Raw genomic sequence first — 25,558 nt, 5'->3', positions numbered from 1 at the left:
CCCTTTTCCATGCCCCTCTTCATCTCTCTCTCTCTCTCTCTATACTCCTCTTCCATAGAGCATCCCCACTCTTCTTTCTTTTTCTCCCCTCTGTTCTATTACCTCCTGACTCCATCTCGACGCCCTTTCCCCCTTCCCCCACCCTTTCAACCCAGTATCCCGTGTTTCCTCGCTGCCCCGGCAAAACAAGAAAAACAAGTGCGGGGTCGCAGCAGTCTTCAGGCATGCGCTATCAGCTCTGCAGTCCTCTGCCCCTGCTGTCATCAATTTCCCATTCTGGGGGCAGAGGACCGGCAGAGCCGACAGTGCATGCCTGAAGGTTGCTGTGGCCTCGTGCTTGTTTTTCTTGTTTTGCTGCAGCTGCTAAGCAAGAGAGAAGCAGAAGCAGTGGTGGCAGTGGCGTGTGTCTCAGGGGGAGACTTTCCCGCTTTGGCAGGAGTGCGGGAGATGACCGGCCAAAGCGGGATTCTCCCACTGAATGCCGGAGACTTGGCAGGTATGGGGCTATAAAAGGGAAGTGCAGCAACCAGGAAGTAAAGACTCACAAGACTCTTAGGCATGCTGCAGGATTCTAGCGGGTTCCTCAACTAGGTGAGGGGTGTGACAGCGATTTACTTAAGCTGGTGTACAACAGGCAATCAATAGCCATTCTAGCCATTCTACTTATCTACCCCACACCCACCCCTCAGTTTATCTGTTAGTATTAAATTAATACTAAATAAGTCAAAATATGCATCTATTAAGCAGCTAGTGATCAAGAGACACTGTGACAGAGTTAAAGATTTTACCACTCGCAAATGTTGCCAGCAGTGAGAAGCCTACCTTAGCTGTAAAAATCCCCACTGTAAATATTAAAGTAATAATGCAAGTTTATTCACGATGTGTTATGTGGTCTAATACTGACAAAATACATGTAGTCTGGGTCTCACCCAGTTCTAGCTCTGGTCCCAGGTATATTAAATTCAAGCCTTCACTCAAACTCCAGTCAAGCTGGGAGTGGGCTAGGGCTCTTTAGCTTGGAGAAAAGGCGGCTGAGGGGAGATATGAAGAGGTCTATAAAATAATGAGTGGAGTGGAACGAGTAGATATGAAGCGTCTGTTTACGCTTTCCAAAAATACTAGTACTAGGGGGCATGCGATGAAGCTACAATGTAGTAAATTTAAAATGAATTGGAGAAAATGTTTCTTCACTCAACGTGTAATTAAACTCTGGAATTCGTTGCCGGAGAATGTGGTAAAGGCGGTTAGCTTAACGGAGATTAAAAAAGGTTTGGATGGTTTCCTAAAGAAAAAGTCCATAGACAATTATTAAATGGACTTTGGGAAAATCCACTATTTCGGGGAAAAGCAGTATAGAATGTTTTGTACTTTTTGGGGATCTTGCCAGGTATTTGTGTCCTGGATTAGCCACTGTTGGAAACAGGATGCTGGGCTTGATGGATCTTTGGTCTTTCCCAGTAAGGCAATACTTATGTACTTATTTACTTATGTACTTATGGGTCAGTGGTCTGGAATAGCCAGTCAGGCTTCCGCTACGCTCTTCAGTCCAGGAACCACGCTGCACTTCACGAGGTTTTATAGCAAACAACTTTTATTAAACTTGGCTGCCAAAGGCAGTTAGCAACTTGAACTTTCCTTCAATATGATCCAAATGTTTCAACTCTCAGTTTCAGTGCCAAGACTATCTGGGAATCCCCATCTCACAGGTGTATGTACAGGGAATTCTTAAATTGGGGCTATTTACATATAGACAAATACTCCTGTCCATACCTATACTGGTAGCCAGGTGTTGTTTCATGGGCTATATTACTCCCACTCCCAATCTTTCCTCTTCCACCAGGCACAGACCCCTTTAGGGCTGTCCTCCTTCCACGAGTGCACCTTGCTGGGTCATACCCCTGCTTTGAGCAAATGTTTTTCTGCTCTATGTGCTGCTCCTGGATTGGACCCCGAATCCTACCAGAGCTCTTGTTCCTTCTCCAGTTATTGTGAGAATGGCAATAACTGCTCCATAATTTCTGCCCACTTGAAGATGGTGTTCCATGATCCCCCTTCTCCTCCCTGGTCACTTGGCCAGGGCTTGCAGGCAACCAGAGATCACTCTGTGCCCTTCTTCAGAGGCAAAACCAAGGACCATGTGCTTTCACATGCAACAACTCCTCCCAAATCAACCAAGGGACCCTTTTCTCCCTACAATTTCTTTCTGCACTTTATTCCATAAACATTCCCATGGGCTGGGCTTCCTCCCACCCAGAGACCATCCAGTCACTTCCTCCAGTGACGTCCAACCAGGGATTCTATCTGTTAGTAATCCCTATTTGATAGGGGGTTATACACAGATGGCCATGGAAATTCCAGTCTGATTCCTTAAGGTGTTTCTTGGAATATATTACCCACCATTCCTAGTATCTGCCTATTTGTCTGAGCAGAATGCCCCACTGAGATCTCTGTACTCATCTCAGCAGGTTTAATTATCTAACCCCTCTCTAGGAATAGTGAAATTGGTTACCACAAGAAGGTTTTAGATACATAGAAGAATGGGGTAATATGTGGAAAAGTAACAGGCTGTACTGTAATGATGGGCTACATCTTTCTGTGATGTGAAAAAGGATCCTTGGGGAGAAATTCAGACAGTATGATTCTAGACATTTAAACTAGAGGGTGGGGGTGACAAAAGGAAACAGGGGATTTCGGAAAGTCACCCCCAGAATAGACATGATAGCAGAGGAAAAGTTCATGTAAATATAAAAAAACACCCAAACTCACTAAGCACATGGAAAGCTATGTGCACAAATGTGAATGGGAAGAAAAATCTGTTGGAACTGCAAAAAAATGGAGGAAGAATAGTGATAGGATCAATCTGAGCTAGGGCCCTAGTCCATCTCCTCTGGTGAGAAAGAGGTTGGACTGGGTCGATGGAAAGTGAGAGGTTGAAATGGATCAAAGTGTGATCTGTCCACAAAAGAGGAGTAGCAGAAAAGGTGGAAGGTGACACATTGGAATCATTTAGTGTGAGGACCAAGTCAAGTGTGTGACCTACTATATGAGTTGGGAGAGAAATCCATTGTTGTAGGGATAGGTCCAAAATGAAATCACAAAAAGGCCTCGCTCTGTAATTGTTGACATCGTCAACATAGATATTGAAGTCACCTAGGATGAGTAGATTTTGAGAAATGGTATAAATTTGGCAAGTACCAACAGATATTTGTAACTATGTGGGCAGTTTTTAAGGAAAATTTTAAAGAAACGTGAATTTCTTTATTGCAATTTGCTTCAAATTTTGTGGGTTCACATGTAGCCGTTTACATGGTACCTTCTACTTTCGTGAATGGCTGAGGCATGAAAAACTACAAGCGTACATTTAAAAATGATCATAGTTTATTCCCCTACCTTAACAACTCTGCAGAAACTCCTCTTTTCTAATGTGGGTAAAAGTACACACATTAACAAATATCCACTTTGTTTTTAATGATCCAAACAAAATGAAATAACAGATCCCCAATAGACAGCTAACAGTTACATAAAATAGCCAAAGATCTAGTTTATTTTTTCTATGTTGATTTCAGTGCAAATTTTTCTCTTTTCAAGAGCAACAACAAATCATATACCTGAGGAGTACTGAATATCAGTAATGACAGGTGTTAGTTCCTGGAGGTATTGAAAAGAACAGGATCCAGAGCAGCTGGCTGGGATATCATTCACATGCACAGTGACCTGCAGAAAAACACAAGAGCAGGGCCGTACTTTACACTCTGTGCTAAAACAAAGTCTCCATCCTTTTAGACATGAATAGTAATTTCCAGTGGAGTTCCCTCACAAATAGATCAATGCAAAATATATGCCTTTATTGTGTACAAAGATCAAACAAAGCAAGGCAGCTACTACTACTTAACATTTCTAGAGCGCTACTAGGGTTACGCAGCGCTGTACAGTTTAACAAAGAAGGACAGTCCCTGCTCAAGGAGCTTACAATCTAAAGGACGAAATGTCAAGTTGTGGCAGCTGATGATTTATATATAACAACAAAACATAAGCCATGCTGAGTCAGATCAAGGTCCATCAAACCCTGCATCCTTGTCTCTGACTGTGGTCAGTCAAGATCACAAGTCCCCAAAAAGCAGGGCTGGCACGACCACAAGATAAACTAGGGTGGTACAATAGAGGAGACAGGGATGTGGCAGGCAGCAAGTCTACAGAAGACTCTTTGCTACCAGCATAGGGCCTTGAGCGCATATGCTCAAGGGCCGCCAAATTTCACCTTCTCTGAATTTCCTATTTCAGAGGGGGATACAGCAGACCTTCAGCATGTGCAGATGCTCAGTGCCCTGCACCAGAATCAGTGAGTCTTTTTATGTATACCAATTTTTTCCCAGCATTGCCCTGGAGAGGTTTGGGAAGGAAAGGCATGACACCTGTGGGGGGAGAAAGAGAATGGGAGATGCTGAACACCTGGAGGGGAAGGGGAGGAGGAAATAACACTTTAGAGTGTGGGCGGGAGGGAAGGAGAGAGATGCTGTACACCATGGGGAGGGGTGGTAGGGTAGCATAGAGATGCTGGACCACTTTTTTTTTGGGGGGGGGGGGTAGAGAAGGGAAGGAAAGAAGCTGGACATGATGGGAGAGGACCTTAAGCCTTGGTGGTGGAGGTAGGGGGGAACACAGTGAAAGTTTATTTAGGGTGTCAGATACCCTTGTGCCAGCCCAGCCAGCAGATCACAAAGTAGATCAGATTTCTCATCACTCATTTCAAAGGATAAGTAATGCTTTCCCAGTCTACCTGACTAATAACTATTTAAGAACTTTTCCTCAAGAAACTTATCCAAACCTTTTTGAAACCTTTTGTTAGTCCCCTTGACCACATCCTCCAGTAACAGATTCCACAGATTAATTATGCTAATACGTTGTAAGATTTATTCTCAGTACCCTGACAAACATCAAGTACCTCATAACTGACCCACACTGCTGCAAGTCTTTCAAGAATGGCAAAACCCTTCCCTCTTCTTCACTGTTCCTACTGGAAACATGGTCTGGCTCACTTATAATGCATTTTCCATACGTAAAGTATATTTTACAAGTGAGAAAGGGATATTATCAACGATGACGTCTAGGTCCCTTTCCTGGTCGTTGACTCCTAATGTGTTGAATTACGCAGCTATAGTTCAGGTTCCTGTTTCCCACATGCATCACGTTGCACTTGCACCATAATTGATAGCATCATTCAACATATTCTGCTATGTGGATTATAAAGAATATCAATGTAAACCCTGCATCTCCAGTTCTGTATCACAAAATTCATATTCCCCAACCATGGAGCTATCTCCCTTACAACTCGCCATACTAAAAATATTCAAAGTGTGATTAACACCTCAGCAACAGTACATGCTCCTTCTGCTGCCAGACACTTTGTTTAAAGCAGAATGACCCTACAGAATGTGGAGACCACTGGTCTTGAGCATTTTTATTTTGGGAGGCAAGTGCTACTTTTGGCAGCCCTTGCCCCAGAGCCTGCTTTCAAATAAGGCCATTTTGTGAAATAACACAAAACCCTGCAAAAAGACACTCATAATCTATGTAGAAAACTTACTACACCATAATAGCACTAAACCCAAAGACTTAAACTGCAGCAGTGCTATCTTTGAAAAGACAGCACTATAAATATTACACTGGACTCGTGAACACAAATATACCTACTACCAGGAAACTAAAACAAGCTGGACTACAGAGCCTAAACAGATACTACAGCTATCAGAATTCTTACCTCAGTCACAAATGCAGAACTTAGACAGGTCCTTACCCAATACAGAATACAGGACACACAAAAAGCATGCAGACAAAATCTGAAATGGAAGCCCCCAAGAAAGCCAGACTATATAAACAATAAAAAGGAAACAAACATGCATTTTTTTTTGTACTCTGCAAAACACACAAAAAATTTTTTCTCTTATCCCCTACCATCCTATTCATTCCCCCTTTCACCTTCTCTCTCTTACTTCAAATGTCCATCCCCTCCTTCTGTCTCTCACTATTCTCCACAGTCCGTTGTCCCTTTCAACTCCCTCTAAACCCTTCCCTAGCTGCTCTTCACACTGTCTCATACCCCATAGCACATCTAACACACCCCTATTTATACCCTTCCAAATCTCCTTGGAGATGGGAGAGGTTGGGTAAACTTATCATTTAGGCTCTCTGCCTCATGGAGGAACCGCCAATATAGAGACATCTGGGGGAGAGCACTCAAAACACTCTCACCACCGGATCCAGCAATGGGTACTTAAAGGGGTCTGCATGTAACAGGGTAGGAGCAACCTTTGGGGAAGAGAGGGTAGGGAGATGGGAGGGGAGAGGGTATAAATGATAAAAAGATATGAAGCTCAGAATGGTGGAGAGAAGGACACTTCTGTGCTACTGTATTGTTTTGTTATAGAGTTGTGGTTGATTGGTTTTTGTTCACAATTGATTGTCTCTGTCTTCATGCAATAATAAAAATATTAAAAAAAAAAAGAAGAAGCTGGAAACTACAGGCTGGCTAACCTCATTTAGGTTATTGGGAATGTAATAGAAGCAATGCTGAATGATAGGATAGTGAATTTCATGGAATCCAGTAGGTTACAAGATCCGAGACAACATGGTTTTACCAAAGGTAAATCCTGCCAAACAAATCTAATTGAATTCTTTGATTGGGTAAGAAGAAAATTGGATCAAGGACATGCACTAGATGTAATCTATATAGATTTCAGCAAAGCTCTTGACACAGTTCCTCATAGGAGACTAGACTCTTGAATGAACTTGACAGTCTGAAATTAGGACCCAGAGTGGCGAACTGGATTAGGAACTGGTTGACAGACAGATGCCAGAGGGTGGTGGTTAATGGAATATACTCGGAGGAAGGAAAGGTGAGTAGTGAAGTGCCTTAAGGATCGGTGCTGGGACCAGTTCTGTTCAACATATTTGTGAGTGGAATTGTCGAAGAGTTAGAAAGTAAGGTTTGCCTTTTTGTGGATGATACCAAGATTTGTAACAGAGTGGACACCCCAGAGGGCGCGGAAAATATGAAAAAGGATCTGCAGAAAGAAGAATGGTCTAATATTTGGCAATTAAAATTCAATGCACAGAAGTGCAGAGTGATGCACTTAGGGGATAGAAATCCAAGGGAGCCATATGCGTTAGGCAGTGAGAGGCTGATATGCACAGAAAGGGAGAGGGATCTTGGGGTGATAGTATCTGAGGATTTGAAGGCAATGAAACAATATGACAAGACGATGGCTGTAGCTAGAAGGATGCTAGGCTGTTTAGATAGAGGTGTAAACAGCAGGAGAAAAGAGATATTGATGCAAGTCACTGGTGAGGCCCCACTTGGAGTACTGTGTTCAGTTTTGGAGGCCCTTACTAAGGATGTAAAAAGACTTGAAGCAGTCCCCACCCTGCCTTCACTTAATCCTTATGTCTCCACTTTCCCGTGCTACTCAGTCACCATCTAAACCCTGAGTACCCATGCTCTGGCCAATCCCAGTCAATCTTACACTTTGCTCTTCTGCTCTCCCACACAATTTCTATATTCACACCACCCCATGTCCTCAATATCTGATCTCTTATCTTCTAGTCCCCAGAACTCACTCATCTACTTCCTTCTCCACTATCTACTCCCCCTGCCTCTCCCACTCTCTTAGCATTTGTCCATACCGCTCCTTCTCCTATCTGTCCCTGCCTCCATCCCCAGCATCCATTCTCTCTCTCCTCCTCCTCTTCTAGCATCTGTACTGCCTCCTTCCCCAGTATTCCTTCTCTATCCTCACCTCTTTGCTAGCATATACCCTGCTTCTTTCTCCCCCATCTGCCTCCTGCCTCCTTCCCAAGCATCCATTATTTCCACCTTTCCCAGCATTTGGTCCTGCTAGAGAATGACACGGGGACAGGGACCCGCAGTAACCGCAAGGATGTGGAGGGGGACAGAGCCAACAGGGATGGGGTGGGGATGGAGATAGAGCCCGTGAGGATGGGGGCAAACTTTGTCCCCGTGTCACTTTCTACTTTGAAGCCTGTTAATCAACTGGACTGTTATTTATGTTTGATTGATGCAGACGACAATATTTTTTCTATTTGTAATTTAATCACAACAGTTACACAGCATATTGTTCCTTTTTATACTTTAATAAAAAGATTTAAATATAAAATCTTAAGTGTTCGGGGACGGAGACGGGGCCTGCGAGGACAGGGTGGGGACGGAGACAGAACCCACAGGGACGGTGACAAATTTTATCCCCATGTCATTCTCTAGGTCCTGCTTCTTCCCTCCCTCTACAATATTTGCTCTTGCCTCTCCCTTTCCCTACTTTCTTCACATTGGTTAAGCAGCAAGACCAGCTGTAGCAGTCAGTTCCTGCACTCCACAGTGCTTGCTCCTTTGTTTAAACTTCAGTACTGTAAACACAAATGGTTTTAGCAGTACTTGTGGACAGGACAGGAACTTCCTGTTACAATAACAAGAAGTTCTGCTCCCACCTGTGAGTACTGTTGTAAGCATATGCATTCACAGTGCTAAAGATTTATCAGACAGGCCATGAGCATTCACAATGCTAAAGATTTATCAGACAGGGCAGCAACAGCAAGACATTGGATTGGGTAGGGATATGGCTACTTCAGAACCAATCTGATGACTGAAATTAGGGTGACAAGCAGATTATTTGGGGGGGGGCACTTTGCCACCCTGTAGTGACACCTTACCAGCATCATCACCACCACCACTGGTGACATATTGTATAGCACAGTCCCATTCATTTCGTGATACTATATATGTTTGTAGTGGAACAAATTCTACCTGGTCTGTTGAGAGGAAGCAGGATGGCCACACTCATATTAAGAGAGAAATTTTGGATTTTTCATTTACAATCAATAAAACCAACAGAACTTAAGGAAAAAGGGAATGGGATTTGATGTACTGCCTTTCTGTGGTTACAATCAAAGTGGTTTACATATTACATTTAGGTATTTATTTTTCACATGGGGCAATGGAGGGTTAAGAGACTCTCCCAGAGCCACAAGGAGCTGCAGTGGGACCCGAATCCAGTTCTCCTGGTTCTCAGGCCATTGCACTAATTATTAGACCAGTGGCCCTGGAGGAACCGCAGCCATTCAGGTTTTTCAGGATATCTACAATGAATATTCATGAGAGAGATTTGCATGCAGTGGAGGCAGTGCATGCAAATCTCTCATGAATATTTATTGTGGATATCCTGAAACCTGACTGGCTGGGGTGCCACCAGGACTAGGTTTGGGAACCACTGTATTAAACTATTCCTCCACACCCCTAATGATTATGTGGAATAGAACAATATTCTATAATGTTTTATTGGCTTATTTCTTATGTGCCTTTTGTGAGTATTTCATATTTCATTAGATATGCTGCAGAGCAATATTTTTAATAAGCTCACATTTTGTTTGCCTGGGAACTACTGAATAAGTTGTATTTGAATGATGTCACTAATTTTGATGGTTTTTAGATGCTGTATGTTGTAGTCTGTTCCTAATGACATCGCAAATTGAAATGCTGAAAGAAGCTGAGCACACGCCATTCAAAATGTCTTGATCATCCTTGTCATAGCAATTCCCTGAGGCAGAAACCTTTCAAAACCCAGTGCCAAGTCAGACAGTAGCATCAGAGTAATAAATACTGCTGGACGAATAACAACATTGGAAACTATTTTCTGCTTTTGCTGATTAAAGGCTCATAGATTTTGGATAACAGAATAATAATAATACTGGTTGAGCACTTTGTGTTGTTGATGATTCAGTGCTGATTGGTTTTGCTGCTTTGATTGAAATGGCAGTGCAGCAGTTTATTGAATTTTGCATGTTCTTTGGCCTGAAAATTGTGGTAGACCTATAGTGAGTTCCCATTAAAGATTTTTTTCAAGTACCAACATGTTTCTGATATACACAAGATAAGACTTCACCATATTTATGGAACACTTTTGGACACTTGATCTTATGTGCTCTTCACGGTGGAGGTGGTAGAGATGAGGTCTGTATCTGAATTCAAGAAAGCATGGGACAGGCCTGTAGGATCTCTTAGGGGGAGGAAGACATAACGGATGATATGGCTGGGCAGACTGGATGGGCCACATGGGGGTGAATTCTATATATGGCGCCAAAAAAATCAGCGCCGAAAAGAAGTGCTATTCTATAAGCAGTGCTTTAAAGTTAGGTGCAGTTTATAGAATAGTGCTTCTGCCCAGGAATTGCGCCTAACTTTAGGCGCAGCCATTTGCACCAACTGAAACATGCTGCAAATGTAAGTGCCTAAATTGGGCACATCTCCCCTGTATTCTGTAACAACACATATAAATGCTAGGAACACCCCTGTTCTGTCCATGCCCCCTTTTTCAACTCGTGCATAAAATTTATGTGCATATATTCCAATTAAATTTAATTTGTGCCAATAATTGTTTGTTAAAAAGCCAATTACTGGTGCTAATTAACTTGTTATTAATTAAAATATGCATGCAAATTGGGCGCATGCTCAAATTTGTGCAGCCAATTTTTGGCAACTTTTATAGAATTAGGGGGATGGCCTTTATTTGCCATCTTTTTCTCTCTTTCTAAAAATTGTGGTGTAATTGGGACTGATAACTAAATTCTGAGTCAATATACAACAGCTAGACATTGTGATAGCAGGAGGCTTTTATATCTACTGGTGCCTCATCTCAATCTATTTGCATCATTAGGATTTATTATTTTGTGAACTGCCTGTATAAACAGGCATAAAACAGACATTTTGGGGGGCATTCCACATAGGAACCTTTTTATAAAATTACCCCCACCTTGCACATAATTACATTTCCCATGTCCCTCTTGAAGAATATTCTTCTCCAGCAGGCTTTTAGGACCTAGGAGGGGCAGGAGTAACTCCTTCTTGGTTCCACTACCTCCAAAGGGGCAATCTGCAGTCCAAAGGATAATGCGCAAAGACTGGCATCCATCATTTCTTACCTGAGTAAGTTGATTAGCGGTAGCCAGCATGTCACCAAAGATTGGTCCAATGAAAACACCACCATCGTAAACAACATGAGCTTTAACTGAGGTATTAAGACCAGTGAGGTTTTCAGCAGAAACCTGGAATCATTAAAACATAAATAGTTAATTGAATTATAAACATTCTGTTAGATTTAATATATAAAAGCATATTGATAGCTTTAAGAAGAGGCTTGCAAGTTCTCAAAACCTCATGTACTGCAGTATCAATTGCTCTTTGATCCATCAGACCAATTATTGAGCACATGTTCAACTTCCTGAAAATGGAAAAATTATGTTCTTACCTAATTCTTTCCTTTAATCATACCAGACCAGTCCAAACCAATGGGTTATGTCCATCCACCAGCGGAAGGAGACAGACAAAATAGTTCCAAGTACTTTGCCCCCTTAAGGATATAGTGCAGCCTGGAATGCTCAGTATTTCAAATAGCCAAGCAACGGTATTCTCACCTGCTACAAATAAGAACATAGTAAACAGAAAAGAGAGCTCACTGGAAAGCTAAAAGCACCCCAGTGGGAGACCATCTGGGCTCTTGTGCAACCAACGGCCAGACATACCAACCATCGAGGATCATGGGAAGGCACCACTCAGTCCTTGCATCTGTTGTGCAGATGCACCCCTGAAGCCAAAGAAGCAATTCATCAGTGAAGCACAATAGAGAGCCACATAGAGCTGGCATCTCTAAGTGGTATGGTGAGCAAGGGTGAATCCTGTCCTCCCGAAATGGTCCCTGCTTTCAGGAGTTCAAAAAAGTCCCAGTCACCGACATGATGGAGTCAAGCCCTAGAAGAAGGAAACCAGACATGGTGGGCATCTGGACTAGTCTGGTATGATTAAAGGAAAGAAAATTATCAGGTATGGGCATAATGTTTCCTTCCTTGTCATCAATACCAGATCAGTCCAGATCAATGGGATGTAGCAAAGCAGTCATAGCACTAGGGCAGAAAAGGAAACATCTACAAAGATGCCAAGCCTCCTCCTAAATAGGACTGGCGTGATGCGGAGATAGCCAGAGGTCCCAAATTGCGGGAAGCAAACAGATTCCTCGAAAGAGAGAGAGAGAATCAGAGGCACCAGTAAGGAACCAGAGCCCTGAGACTCGGAGATTCTCAAGGAAGGAGTACAAGGAGGTTGGAGGGCCCAAAATAAAGAAGAGAAACCCCATAACAGAAACCAAAGAATCCCAAGTCTGTCCAAGAAGAGCCCTGCAACAAGAAGGAATGGCAAAGGCACCCACGAAAACTCCATCTAGCGATGCTAGCACCTAGGAGAGAGAAAGCAATCTACCACTCACCCAGATGATACCACATCAAGTTGTTGTCATAGCAACAGACAGGAAGCCTTGAGACAGAACTGAAAAGGTCTGAACCCTAACAGGTTGGCCACAAGAGCTATGGCCTCCCAAGAAAAATGGAGGGAAATGCCACCAACTGAAGCAGAGGCAGACAGCATCAACTTGAACTCAGTTATTCCAAGAAATGCGAAAGGAACCAAAAGGCACCCAAGGAGGAACCATGTGGTACCCCAGGAGGAGGCAGTCCGCACCCCCAAAGGAAAATGGAGGCACACTCTCCTCCGAGATAGAGGTGGAGATAAGATGCCACCAGCAAAGGCAGAAGCAATGATCAAGAGCAACTGCGTCTCCACCCTGAGAAGGACCACCTCGACCCCTGTAAGGCAGCCAGTGGTCCGCAGAAGAGGAGGAGACCATTCATCCCACCAGGCCAAAACTGTAAGAGCCAAGTAGCAACATAGGCTTGTGCCAAAAGAAGGAACAGTGCCCCGCCCAAGATCCACAGATGAAGGTCCACTGCCTGACCAGAAGTCAAGACAGCCACTCCAGGCTAAGATGCAAGAATGGCCCACAAACAGGGACAGCAGCCTGTTCCATGAGCAGAAATGAGGCAATACCCCCACCTAGCATCGAAGATACAGTCCATCTCCATAGAAAAGGAATCTCTGCACAAGGAGAAACAGAATTTAAAAAAAAAAGAGACGCAGCTGAGAAAAGATCTCTACTCGAGTTCTCGAGGGGAAGCCCCGAGCGGGCCCAAGACAACCTACAATAAGAGATTCACTCCTGACTCACAAACCAGAAGCTCGACTCTCAATGCAGAGAGATTAGGAAGGTCAGCCTCTAGTGAAGGAACCAAGTCAAACAACCAGCGGTGAAGCCAGGCTCCCCAGCCGGAAACAAATAGAAGCTCGCCCTGGAGCAAACTCTCGAGGCTCGCCACCCAGAGACCTAGGTCAGCCCAACCAGCAGAGAAGGAGCAAGGCCCAACAGGCAGAAATAGAGCAAGGCTCAGCAGCTCAAGCTGGAGCAAGTGGTGAAATCCACCGATGGATGAAGGCACAATCACAAGAGATGGGTCAACCCCGACAGCCATAGATAGGGCAAATTTGACATCTAGAGGTGGAGCAATGCTAAACATCCAGAGATAGTATAAGGCTTGATATCCAAAGATGGAGGAAGACTCTACCCCCAGAGGGGGAGCAAGGCTCAACTTCCAAAGAAGGAAGGCTAGAGAGCTGTAGAAGAACAAGGCTTGACTTCCAGAGATGGAGCAAGACTGGACACCAAGAAATGGAGCAAGCTCAACACCAAGAGAAGGAGCAAGGCTTGACACTGAGAGATGGAGCAAGGCTGGACACTGAAAGATGGAGCAAGGCTCAACACCGAAAGATGGAGCAAGGCTCAACACCGAGAGATGGAGCAAAGTCCGATGTCCAAAGACAGAGCAATATCCGACATCCAGAGACAGAGCAATGTCCTACATCCAGAGACGGAGCAAGGCCCGACATCCAGAGACGGAGCAAGGCCCGACATCCAGAGATGGAGGAAGGCCCAACATCCAGAGATGGAGCAAGGCCCGACATCCAGAGATGGAGCAAGGCTTGACATCCAGAGATGGAGCAAGGCTCAAAAGCCAGAGGCAACAAGGCTCAAGAGAGATTGACATCCAGAGCAGGAGCATGGGGCCTCAATATTCAGAGAAGGAGTAAAGTCAATATCCATAGGCAAAACAAGTCTCAACATCCATATACAGAATGAGGCTCGACATCCGGAGAAAGAGTAAGGCTCGACATCCAGAGACAGAGCAAGGCTCAACATCTGGAGATGGAACAAGGCTCGGCATTCGGAGATGGAGCAATTTTGACATCCGAAGGCAATTGATGCTGGATGTAGATGTTATAGAGTATGCATCATACTACAGACACTTTGCAGGTTTTTGTAATGGTCATAAAGTATCCTCTCTGGTTCACATGGTAATACTGGTTACACCATCCACTAGGTGACAGAGAAAATACTGAGCATCCTAGGCTGCATGATATCCTTAAGGGGCGAAGTGCTTTGAACTATTTTCTCTGTCTCCTTCAATTGATGGACAGACATAACCCATTGGTCTGGACTGGTCTGGTGTTGATGACAAGGAACCAGTATTGCCCTCTATCCATCCATGTCCAGCAATTCTTCTCTCTCCCCTGCCCTCCCCTTCATCCATGTCCAGTGATTCCCCTGCACTTCCCTCCATCCATATCCAGCTATTCTCCCCTGCCTTCCCCTCCATCCATGTAGCAACAATTCTCCTCTCTCTTACCTGCCCTCCCCTCCATCCATGTACAGCTATTCTCCTCTCTCCCCTGCCTTCCCCTCCATCCATGTCCAGCAATTCTCCTCTCTCACCTGCCCTGGAAGAGAAGGGCCACATGGGAGAGAAGTACTGGGCCCCCCACTGCCATGGGCACTCAGGCACTGCCCGGTTGCCAGAGCAGTCAGTCCACCCCAAGAGGAAACGGGAGAATAAAAAAGGTGCCGGTATGCCATACCGGTGCATACTGGCATTAAAAAAGCCCTGAAAAGCCTATTGTTAAATGGTGGCTTAACAGTTTAGTTCATCTGCCTTTTGATGTGCAATGCTAATCATAATATAGTGGGGGAAGCCAAAGAGTACATAAGGAATGCAACAGTTTTTTCATGCTTTGTCTGCTTTCTTCTGTATTATATACAACTCTCTGTAAGTTCCTCTTCCCATCAAATTTATTTACGTCTTACCTTGATGTATTGATCCTCATGAAAGACCATTTCATAGTTTATAGTTAGTTCATAGAAGGGCTAAATTTGTAGATAAAAAGGAAGTGGAACTGTGGAGCAAAGAGAGGCTTGGGTGGGCCAGGAGCAACAGAAGAAGAGGGGCTGGATTAGGGGGTAGTGACTGTTCTCTGATCTGCTCCAGGCTCACCGCCACCCCTCTTCTTCCCTGCAGGTTGCTTGGAAGGGAGGGGATAAAGCTGAATGCCCCTGCTTTACTGGAATTTGAAAGTCATTCTCCCACAAATTAAGCCCTGATTCATAGTTCATATTTATTTGATATACTGCCAATCAGTCAATATTATCTTAGAGGCTGACATTAAAATATAATTAAATTTTGGGAAGGTAAGAAGACAAAACTAAGGGAAAGGAAAAAAAGGGGGAAGGAAGGGAGAGACACAGTGTTAAAGGCAAACACAAGGATATGATCTTACAGTATCAAAAAATAATCAAAAATGTGTGAGAGAATGAGAGAGAGAAAGAAGATAAAGGAAAGTACAACATTAACCACAAAAGGTAAAGGTAACCTGTAAGGGGTGGCAGTTTCAACCATGGCCACCATTCTGGGCAGAGTAGAGGGCAATGTTGGTCTTTTATTTTATTGTCATTTAGGGCCCTTTTTACTAAGGTGTGTTAGTGTTTTTATCGCACCTACACTTAGCGTGCATGCTACCCATGTAGGCGCCTATAGGGATATTGTAGGCACATACATGCTTAATGTGTGTACATGGTTAACATGCATTAAAAACATTAATGCACCTACGTTAACGCGCCTACAATGCTGCTTAGTAAACAGGGCCCTTACTGTGTTGTTGTGAAGTCATGATAGCAGTGATTTAATCTATCCATCAATGGCTCTCTCATGGGCTATGACAATTTCTACAAAGATTACTAAATGAGCCCAAACTTGGGGGATAGACAAATAGTGCCCTGGCACCATGGGAGCCAACTTTTCAAAATTGGGGGTGCTATGCCCAGTGGAAATAACTCCTCCCTAGACATATACAAGAAATTTTCTCAATATTGGGGGTGCTCAAGCACCCACACCACCCACAGAGTCGGCTCCTATGCTGGCACCTATCCTGTTGAAAAAGACCTTGACCTGACAAAAGTGAGATCATTTTCAGTAAGGTCAATGATGAACAGCGCTAAAGAATTCATGCACTGAGAGGAACGTATCACCCTATTTCAGTATCAATGTGCAGGACACCAACAATTCAATATTTAAATCAGTGGTTTCCAAATCTGGTTCTGGAGGCACCCCAGCCAGTCAGGTTTTCAGGATATCCACAATGAATATTTATGAAAGAGATTTGCATTCAACGGAGGCAAAGCATGCAAATCTCTCATGAATATTCTTTGTGGATATCCTAAAAGCCTGACTGGCTGAGGTGCCTCCAGGACCAGGTTTGGGAACCACTGATTTAAATGGTCACACTAAATGTAAGGAAAATTGAAATAATAACACTTACATTGATCATATTAGGCAGATCACCAGTCATGGAGGTCCACGTAAGGGTATAGATATTGTGATAACAAGTGCTTAGATCTATAAGGACAGCGAAATCACTTGCATTGATGTATTGGGCAGTGAAATTATCCGAGTTGCCCTGCAGGAGCATCTTGAGGTGATGGGAAGAGATCTTCACTGGAACTCCTAAATGAGAAATATAAAGTTGATGTAGAAAGGTATATGGAAGTGTGACTAGCTAAACAAAAAATCACACAAGTTTCTGGAAGTCTAACTCTTTCAAGCATTTGTGAGTTTTTCCCTCTGAGGTGCTTCTTCAAAATCCTAGAGCTAAATGTGGCAAATGCCATGTTCTGTAATACTATAAGATACTGCTTTTCTCAGTCACATATATGTCAGATAAATATAGTAAAGGTAGCTCATGATACTGTACGCAAATAAAATCTCCAACTAACTTTATTATGCAATATGATTACTTTACTTTTACATTACTTTATTGGATTTATACCCTACACACGTCCAAGTCAGTGACTCAGTTCTGTGTAGCTTATATTAAATTCACTGAGATATACAAATAGAGGTCCGATATACAACTCAAAAATACATATCAGATATGCCAAGTAGGTCAGGGGTGCATGAAGAGGGAGAATAGAGTTGAGTGGTCAGTTAACATATCATGTGCGGTAGTGTAGTTTCATGATCTGGGTACTCAAATACAAATCAACGTATGCATCCAGCTTCTCCTACATATGTACACAACTGTGGAATGCATTACCAAAAGCTGTGAAAACAACATATGACCACTTCAACTTCCGGAAATCACTAAAGACCAACCTGTTCAATAAGGCATACCCTCCCGACCCAACTCAAGTGCCTGAATCCTGCAACACAATGTAACTAAAGCTCATAATGAACACTATATAACTTTCCTTCTCTATGATTCCCAATAGTGTCTGTAACATATGAACCTTATTCGATTATAACTTCACTGTATTTGTTTCTCTACCGGAGTTGGCAAACGCCTTCACGGTACAATGTAAGCCACATTGAGCCTGCAAATAGGTGGGAATATGTGGAATACAAATGTAACAAATAAATAAATATTTGTTGTGCTGTCTGTGGTTTAATGCTGGGTTGCGACTGTCAGGAATTTTTTGTACAAAAATGCTTTGAATTTTTTGTGAAAACTTTCAATCAAGCACAGGCACAAAGTAACTATAAGGATAATATTCTCAGAAGAGGGAAAGTAAGAGACAACTTTATTAGGATTGAAGGGGGTACTTTTTCTTCATGTTTCTCTGTCACTCCATTTTCCAGTACTAATTATGCAAATTCTTTCTCACTAAACCCTAGAAAGTAAGCATTCACCAATGTTAGCAGCAAGGCTTAGGGCCTCTTTTATAAAGCCGTGCTAGCAGTTCCCACGTGGCAATGCCAACAAAGCCCATTGCTGTGCTGGGGACCGCTAGGGGGGGTTGATAAATGAGGTCCTTCATTTCTAAGGGAATGATCTGGAACATAGTTCCGTCACTTCTTTTTAGGCTCCAGAGCGGATAAAAAAACTAAAAATTAGAAGAATTTTCTTAGGAGGTTCTTTGTCTCCTTTTACCCTTGGGTAATTGCTCAAGTTTTACACAATATTTGTAGTTTGACCGGTTTTGCAAACTCTTTATGGTCCCCTTATTTTTTTTTTTAATTTGATGTATATGTCACTTTTTATCTTTTCCTTTTCCCCTAATTTTGTTGTACAGTTTTTCAACTATCCCTTTGACTGTTCTTGTTGGGCATCAATTCAATTTGTAGCTACATCCCCTGAAGTAGGTCTTGTGCTGAAATATATTAGATACTTGGAGGGGCATAATCGAACGCGAACGCCCATCTCCATGGGCGTCTATGTCCGAAAACGGGTATGTGAAGAGGTAGGACAGACCGTATTATCGAAAAAGATGGGCATCCATCTTTCGTTTCGAAAATACGGTTTGGACGGACCAAATGCCATGGATTTGGTCCCTTTTGAGATGGGCGTTTTTTTTTTTTAGCGATAATGGAAACTAAAAACGCCCAGCTCAGAAATGTCCCAATCCAAGCCATTTTGTCGTGGGAGGGACAAATGTACAACACTACCATAGCTCTTAGGGATGAAGGGGGCAACTACATGTGGGTACAGTGGGTTTTAGAGGCCTCCCATTTACCACCACAAGTGTTACGGGTGGGGGGGATGGGCCTGGGTCTGCCTGCCTGAAGTGCACTGCAATACCCACTAAAAGTGCTCCAGGGACAGGACTTGTTGCTGGTGTATAACCTTGGCACAGCAGTTCACACCTGAAGACTAATCTCGCTGAAAACGTCCTTTATTTGAATAAGCACCTTTACTCACAGTTAACTGCAGATCAGAGGTTGTGCCCCACTGGCAACAAGTCTCGCTGGTACTGAGATTAGCAGTAGGTCCGAGTTGGCAGAATGGTTTACAATGCCCTCTTTCAGCAACATTCAAGGTAATAACTAATGTTCTCTAACGTGGGTAACACATGAAAGGGATCTAAAAGTGTCTTACAAAAATGGCCACTACCTCATGGACTATCGGAAACAAAACAGGGCACACTCTGACCCAGTAAGCAGAGGGAAAAGCACCATGGGAGTAGAGCCTACCAACTACCAACATTGTGAGCATTTAACAGAAGCTAGTGGAATCACGGAGCCCAATACCCTATACCCACCATAATGCATTGGTGATGTGACTCTGCAGTGCACTTAACAGAAAAGGTGTCACTCTCACCCGAGACCCACATCAGAACCAGGGAAAGCCTGTCAGAGGATAGAACACATTCTGCTGTCATGGAGGTGGGTACGGCATTTGAGGCTGGCATACAGGCTGGGAAAAAAGTTTGTAAAGTGTTTTTTTTTTGGTGGGAGGGGGTTAGTGACCACTGGGGGAGTCAGGAGAGGTCATCCCCAATTCCCTCCGGTGGTCATCTGGTCAGTTGGTGCACTTTTTTGGGATCTGGACCTGAAAAAAAGGGTCCAAATAAAGCGGACCAAATTCTTGTCAAAAACGCCCTTCTTGTTTTGATTATCAGCTAAAGATGCCCATCTCTCCTCGGCTGATAACCACGCCCCAGTCCCGCCTTCACCACGCCTCCGACACGCCCCCGTGATCTTTGTTCATCTCCGTGATGGACTGCAGTTGAGGACGCCAAAAATCGAGTTTCGATTATACCGATTTGGGCGCCCACGGGAAACGGACGCCCATCTCCCGATTTGGGTCGAAATATGGGCGTCTTTCTCTTTCGAAAATAAGCTGGTTGATCTACTTATGGGCTTTGACAATTTGAATTGAGGTGTTGAGATCACGTCGGTGCCATGCTGTTTTATGTTTTCTATTTTTTGATGTCCATGTACTTATTGATATATTTGACCCTAATCCTGCAAAATTTCAGCCTCAGGTATAGATTAATTGCAACTTTTAAAATGAGAAATGTTTATCAATAAAAAATAATTAACTCCAGAAATCATAAAACCCTTTAGGAAGCTGCAGTTTTTAGGCTGTAGAACATCAAAAAAACATCAAAGCTGTGAAAAACATTGCACAGTCCCATTCTACTGACCAACAAAACTCAAAAATGGAAGCTGACCCTCCAAATGTTTATAGCCTTTACCTCTGTTATTTGTAACCAGACTTTTTGCATCTTTTCACTCAGCAGGTTACATATGTTTTGATGGGCTTTTAAAGATATGTATTTAATAAAAATTCTTATTGATTGGATAAGATAGTTTTTCAGAAACCTATTTATTCTTATTTGTATAGCATTATTTATCCCTATTGCTTTCTGTACTTCATTCTGTAAATGGTACCCAAATTTGGGCGCTGAAAAAAAACTGTGCACTCAGCACTATTCTATAAACAGTGCTCCAAGGGGTCCTTTTACTAAGCTGCGGTAAAAGGGGGCCTGTGCTGGCATCAGCACGTATTTTTGACGTGCACTGCAGCCCCTGTTACCGCTGTGCAGTAAGTGAACCACTTCCAAGTAGCTATTTTGGGGAGCAGCACTTACCGCCACCCAGTGAAGTGATGCTAAGGGCTCCCACGCTAACCCGGCGGTAACCGGGCAGCATGCGACACTGCCCAATTACCACCAGGTAAACACTGGCACTACAAAAATAACATTTTTTTAATAGCGCTGGAAATGGCGCCCACTGATGGTGGGAACTACTGCCATACTGCTGTGGTAATCCAGTGGTAGTTCCAGATTATAATTAAGTGTACTTCTACCCTTATCCTACTCTGTATTGCTCACTAGAAGCTGTAGGCCCATCCCCCGAGACTTATCAGCCTCATTGGGATTACTTCTCTCTATATGCTACTATATATTCGTCCCAGAGTTGTATTCTCTTTTCCGGAACCTTATCAGCTTCCTTGCACCTACTGTTACTCTATTTTCCACTCTGTATATATTCCCGGAGTTGGTACTCTCCTCTCCGGAACCTGTAAGCCACTTTGAGCCTACTGCTATGTAGGAAAGTGTGTGATACAAATGTAATAAATAAATAAATTAGTGAGCAGTAAGCCCACCTTGGACTTACCGCCGCTTAGTAAAAGACGGGTGCCATTCATAGAATAACACATAGCACTGAGATCCACGCCCAACTTTGCGTGTGAGGATTTACATAAACTGAAACCCTGAATTCGATAATACTTTGTGCATCTTTAGTGAACACCCCTGACCTACCCAGGCCCCTCCCATGGTCATGCCCATTTTCAGTTGTACACTAAAAATATTGCACTAGCAGCTTTATAGAATAGCACTTCGCAAGAAACACACGCAAATCCAAATTATTGCAAATTAATGCCAATTTATTGTTAGCTCCCAATTATTGGTGCTAATTGGCTTGCTAATCAAATTACGTGTGCAAATTGGGCGCACACACAAATTTTTGCAAGCAATTTTGAGCACTATATATAGAATCTGGGGGTCTGTATGCAGTGGGTATTGCCTCTCTTTTGTTTTATTGCAGTCTTCTCAGACGCATCTGCCTCTGCACTTGGCAACCACAGAGAGGGAGAATGAGTGAAGGAATTGAAGTGAAAAGAAGAAGATAGAGGGTGGAGGAGGGGTAGGAGAGTGAGTAAAGGTGTGTAGAGGGCAAGAGAGTGAACAGATTGAAGGGGCTGTGAGTTGTGTGGGACAGAAGGCGAGCGTGAGTAAGGGGATTGAAGTTGCTATGGGGTCTCTGTGAGGGGAAAGGACTGTCAGGAAAGGGGATGAGAATAGGGTAAGAGGAGAATGAGATACTAAGGAGAACTGTTCCCTTCACACACACTCTTCCAAGCTTTTTGAATTACAGAACACTCCCACCTGTTTAAGCAGGCTGAGGAAAAATATTTTCTATGACAGGAGAACCAGATGCCTAACTAGTCAACGAAGGAAAGAAGAGTTGCTAAGGAGGGCTATTTTCCAGTGAGGACAAATTAGTAGCCATCTTGGCAGGGGTGAGGGGAGTTCATTCTGAGCTTTGTCTCACCCTTCCTATTGATATTAATTGATTGTTAATTAATTTGGGCAGGGGCAATTCTGGGCATCATATATAGAATCTGGGGGTATGCATGCATACCCCATAATTCTATAATCTAACATGCACATTTTCAAGCTTAGCATGCAAATTTCCATGCACAGTTTTTTTGAATAATGGCAGATACATGTGTAACTTAATTATGAAATCAGGTGCTAATTGGCACTAAGTACCAATAAGAGGCTATAACTGGAGTTAATTGGCACTAATTTTCATTTACACACGTACCTGCCCTTAGTCATAATTCTATAACCTTAGCATGAAATTTCTTTAGCATGCAACTGCTGGGACATGGGAGGCCCCTGGGTAGGTCAGAGGCATGCCTAGCCACTTATGCATTACAGTTATAGAATACTGTCAGTTACATGCAGACCTCACAGCAGTTAGGTGCTCAAAAAAGCACAGAGAGGGTTCAAAGCACAGAGCAAAATCCAAAACACAGAAAGTAACAACAGCCTTCACAAACTGGACAAGTTCTTTTATTCCACAGCATAGATCAGTCTTATAGATCAATCACACAATCTTGTACATCAATGACTCGGCACAGGCCATGTTTCGGTGCACAGCGCCTGCATCAGGGGTCATTAGACATCAAAGGTACAATTTGAACATGCAGAAGCCCGGTAGAGTGTAGTCTAGCATGTGAGGGGGGTGGGAGAAGTATGCGCAATTGGCTATGCAGGTGCCGGCACTGAATACTATCTGGCGCCCCAAAACTTCCACCTTTCCCCCGCCCTTTGGTTAGGCTCAAACCTCCTTCCTATCCCTCCTACAAGGTTCAGACCCCTCCCCCAACCCTCTGGTAAGAATAGCCTCCCCCTCCCTGGGGCCTACCTTAACCTCATTGATGGTCCAGCAGGGCATTGGGGTAGGAGTAAAGCCCACACCCTCCTGCTCCTGCTGGCCCACCAATGAGGTTAAGGTAAGTCTGGGGGTGTCTAATCTAACTAGGAGTAGTAGGAGTGGTCTGAATCTTGTCAGGGGGCTGTGAGAGTGGACCGATCCTTGCCGGGGAATGGGTGGGTGGGAAGGAAGGACATTAGAAATGTGCAGGCAAGTTATGCAAGTCCCAGCCAACATTCAACCGGGACCTGCATAGGTGTCCTACACAGGTCCTGATGGAATATTGGCCACGATCCGCATAAATCCCAGCAGCCAGCTCAGTAAAGATTAGCCCCAGATATTCAGTACCAGTGACCAGACATGGCCCAACATTGAATATCTGTGGTTAGTTCTGCTCACAGCAGTCGCCATTTAAAAAAAAACTCAAACTTCCAAACAGGCTCTTCTCAGTAAACTAATAAATAGTACATATTCAAATCAGGCACACAGAGAGGGGCATTTTCGATATGGCGCCCAAATCCAAAAGTAAATGCCTAGCTGCAGACATTCAGAAGAGCACAGGTATAATGGCTTGCCAAGAAAAACATCTGTCAATGTTTGAAAATATTTGCCAAAAACGTCTACAATAAAGATGCACCATAGATTGACACAGACATCAGATGATCATGTCTGCCAATGGAAAATAACCCTCAGAAAACTTCTATATGCAGAAGTGATCCTGCCCTGAAAAATCATTGTCTGCCAACATCAGGATGTCCTATCCACAAGTACCACGTCTACATATGATGCTGCACTTGGAAGGGTGTTTCCATTCTGGCTCAACATGTCTTTAACCCTTTAGTGTCTAATATTCCCAACAATCTGTTCCCATATGGCTTATTACGGGAACATTGGACACTAAAGGGTTTTAAGGAGACAGCCAAACTTTTCTGCTGAGGAGTCTCATCTCCTTGTCCTGTGCATCAGCCACAGGAGGGAAATTATGAAGAGGCACCATCACCTACCACCACACAGTGTGTTCATAAGGACTTGACGGCTCATTCACAGGACCCTGGCACAGTGAGTTTTCTGCAGTGCTGCTAGGAACCCAGCATCAGCCATGTGCAAGCACCACGCCAGCATCATGTGCACTGATGTGGAGATGATCAGAAGCAAACATGGGCACTAGAGGCCATTAGCGCTGGACTAGCGCCTGCATTTGCTTCTGCCTGAGGATCAGAGCCATTGAGCATGTGAAACAACAAGCTCACCAGCTTTGAATGCTAATAACATGAAAATGCATGCTAAACAGGGCCATTAACATTCCTCCCCAATGCTCAGCAGGCAGCACACCAATCAAGGGTGCAGCTCCCGCAACAAACCCTATTCTAGCTCATAGTTGGCATTAGGATTTACCAGGGCAACATACAGCTGCGACAGTTGCCATACACCCCTCTCCTGCCATTATAATGAATGGTGGAGTTATGTATGCGTGATCAGGAAATACGAAACAATTTTGGCCCATAGGTGTAGAACCATTAGGTCTGTTTTGCGGACCTGGGCTCGTTTAGACCTCTTTTGCCAGGAGCCACATAGCACTCATTGACCTGGGGTATCCATACTATTTGTTTCCAGGTATTGCCATGGACCTCTGATTATGTTATGATTGTGTTTATTTTTGGGGGGGGTTCTGTTTGCTTTAGTGTTCACTTTTGTATTATTTGTATGACAAAAAACTTTAATAAACATATAAAACTAGGATTTACCAGGGCATTAGAGAGGGAGGGAAGACCCTGTCCAGCATGCATTTGCATGTTTCCAGGCCTCCCACTCCAAACATAGGGGCCTGGAGCTCCAGAGGACCCCCAGACCCCTCACCCCCCAAGTAGATACCTTCCCCACTGACCCCCCTAAAACACAATGGACCTCCAGGCCCCGCACCTCCTTCCCAACACTGAAAATACCCTTATGTACTTATGTATGTACTTATGAGCTTTTTTATTAGTTTACTGACAGGAGTCAGTTTGGAAGTTGTGTTGTGCAATTTGGTGGGTTCCACTTTCTCTACTGATTTGCTGTGTTTGAAAAAATAAAAAGCTGACCACCGTGGGCTGACCAAATAGAATTTGTAATCTGTGCTGTTTCTGTATTTTTGCTGTTTGAAGAATTTACTGCCACGTTTGCACTGTGACGGATTGGGTAACAATGTATTGGTGGAAATGCAACTTATACATCACGAGTTTGGTATACACAGAGTTTGTATTTTGATGTGGTGACTCTACAAGCAAGTCAGTCTCCAGGAATATCCTCACATGATTTATATCTCTTGAATTAAGAACTGGGGAGGGGCTGTTGTGTGCAGCAGCTCTTTGTTTGATCATTGATTTCAAGATTCAAGAATTACTGAAGGACTGTTGGGACATGCTAGAAAATTGTTCCACCTGGTTACCTGCCTCATTATGCATGTAATGTTACAAAATATGTGCATTTGTTAACAATTATTTATTACATGTGTTGTGAGTTTGGAGTGATTGAGTGTTGGTATGTTTGTAGAGTGGATGAGGTGTGAGTATGA

General features: G+C 43.6%; 1 protein-coding gene across 1 annotated transcript in view; it reads right to left on the bottom strand.

The window, feature by feature from the left end:
• Positions 1–25,558, bottom strand: part of PKHD1 (PKHD1 ciliary IPT domain containing fibrocystin/polyductin) — a 980,909-nt gene that overhangs the window by 794,833 nt on the left and 160,518 nt on the right. The window contains exons 24-26 of the mRNA XM_030198735.1: positions 16,595–16,779; positions 10,987–11,109; positions 3,609–3,714 (exon numbers count right to left, since the gene is read on the bottom strand). Coding sequence (XP_030054595.1) covers positions 3,609–3,714; positions 10,987–11,109; positions 16,595–16,779 — 414 coding nt within the window. The remainder of the gene's footprint in view (positions 1–3,608; positions 3,715–10,986; positions 11,110–16,594; positions 16,780–25,558) is intronic.

The sequence above is a fragment of the Microcaecilia unicolor genome, chromosome 3 (assembly GCF_901765095.1).
Source record: "Microcaecilia unicolor chromosome 3, aMicUni1.1, whole genome shotgun sequence".
NCBI classification, from domain to species: Eukaryota; Metazoa; Chordata; class Amphibia; order Gymnophiona; family Siphonopidae; genus Microcaecilia; species Microcaecilia unicolor.
This window is presented reverse-complemented; position numbering and strand designations above follow the sequence as displayed.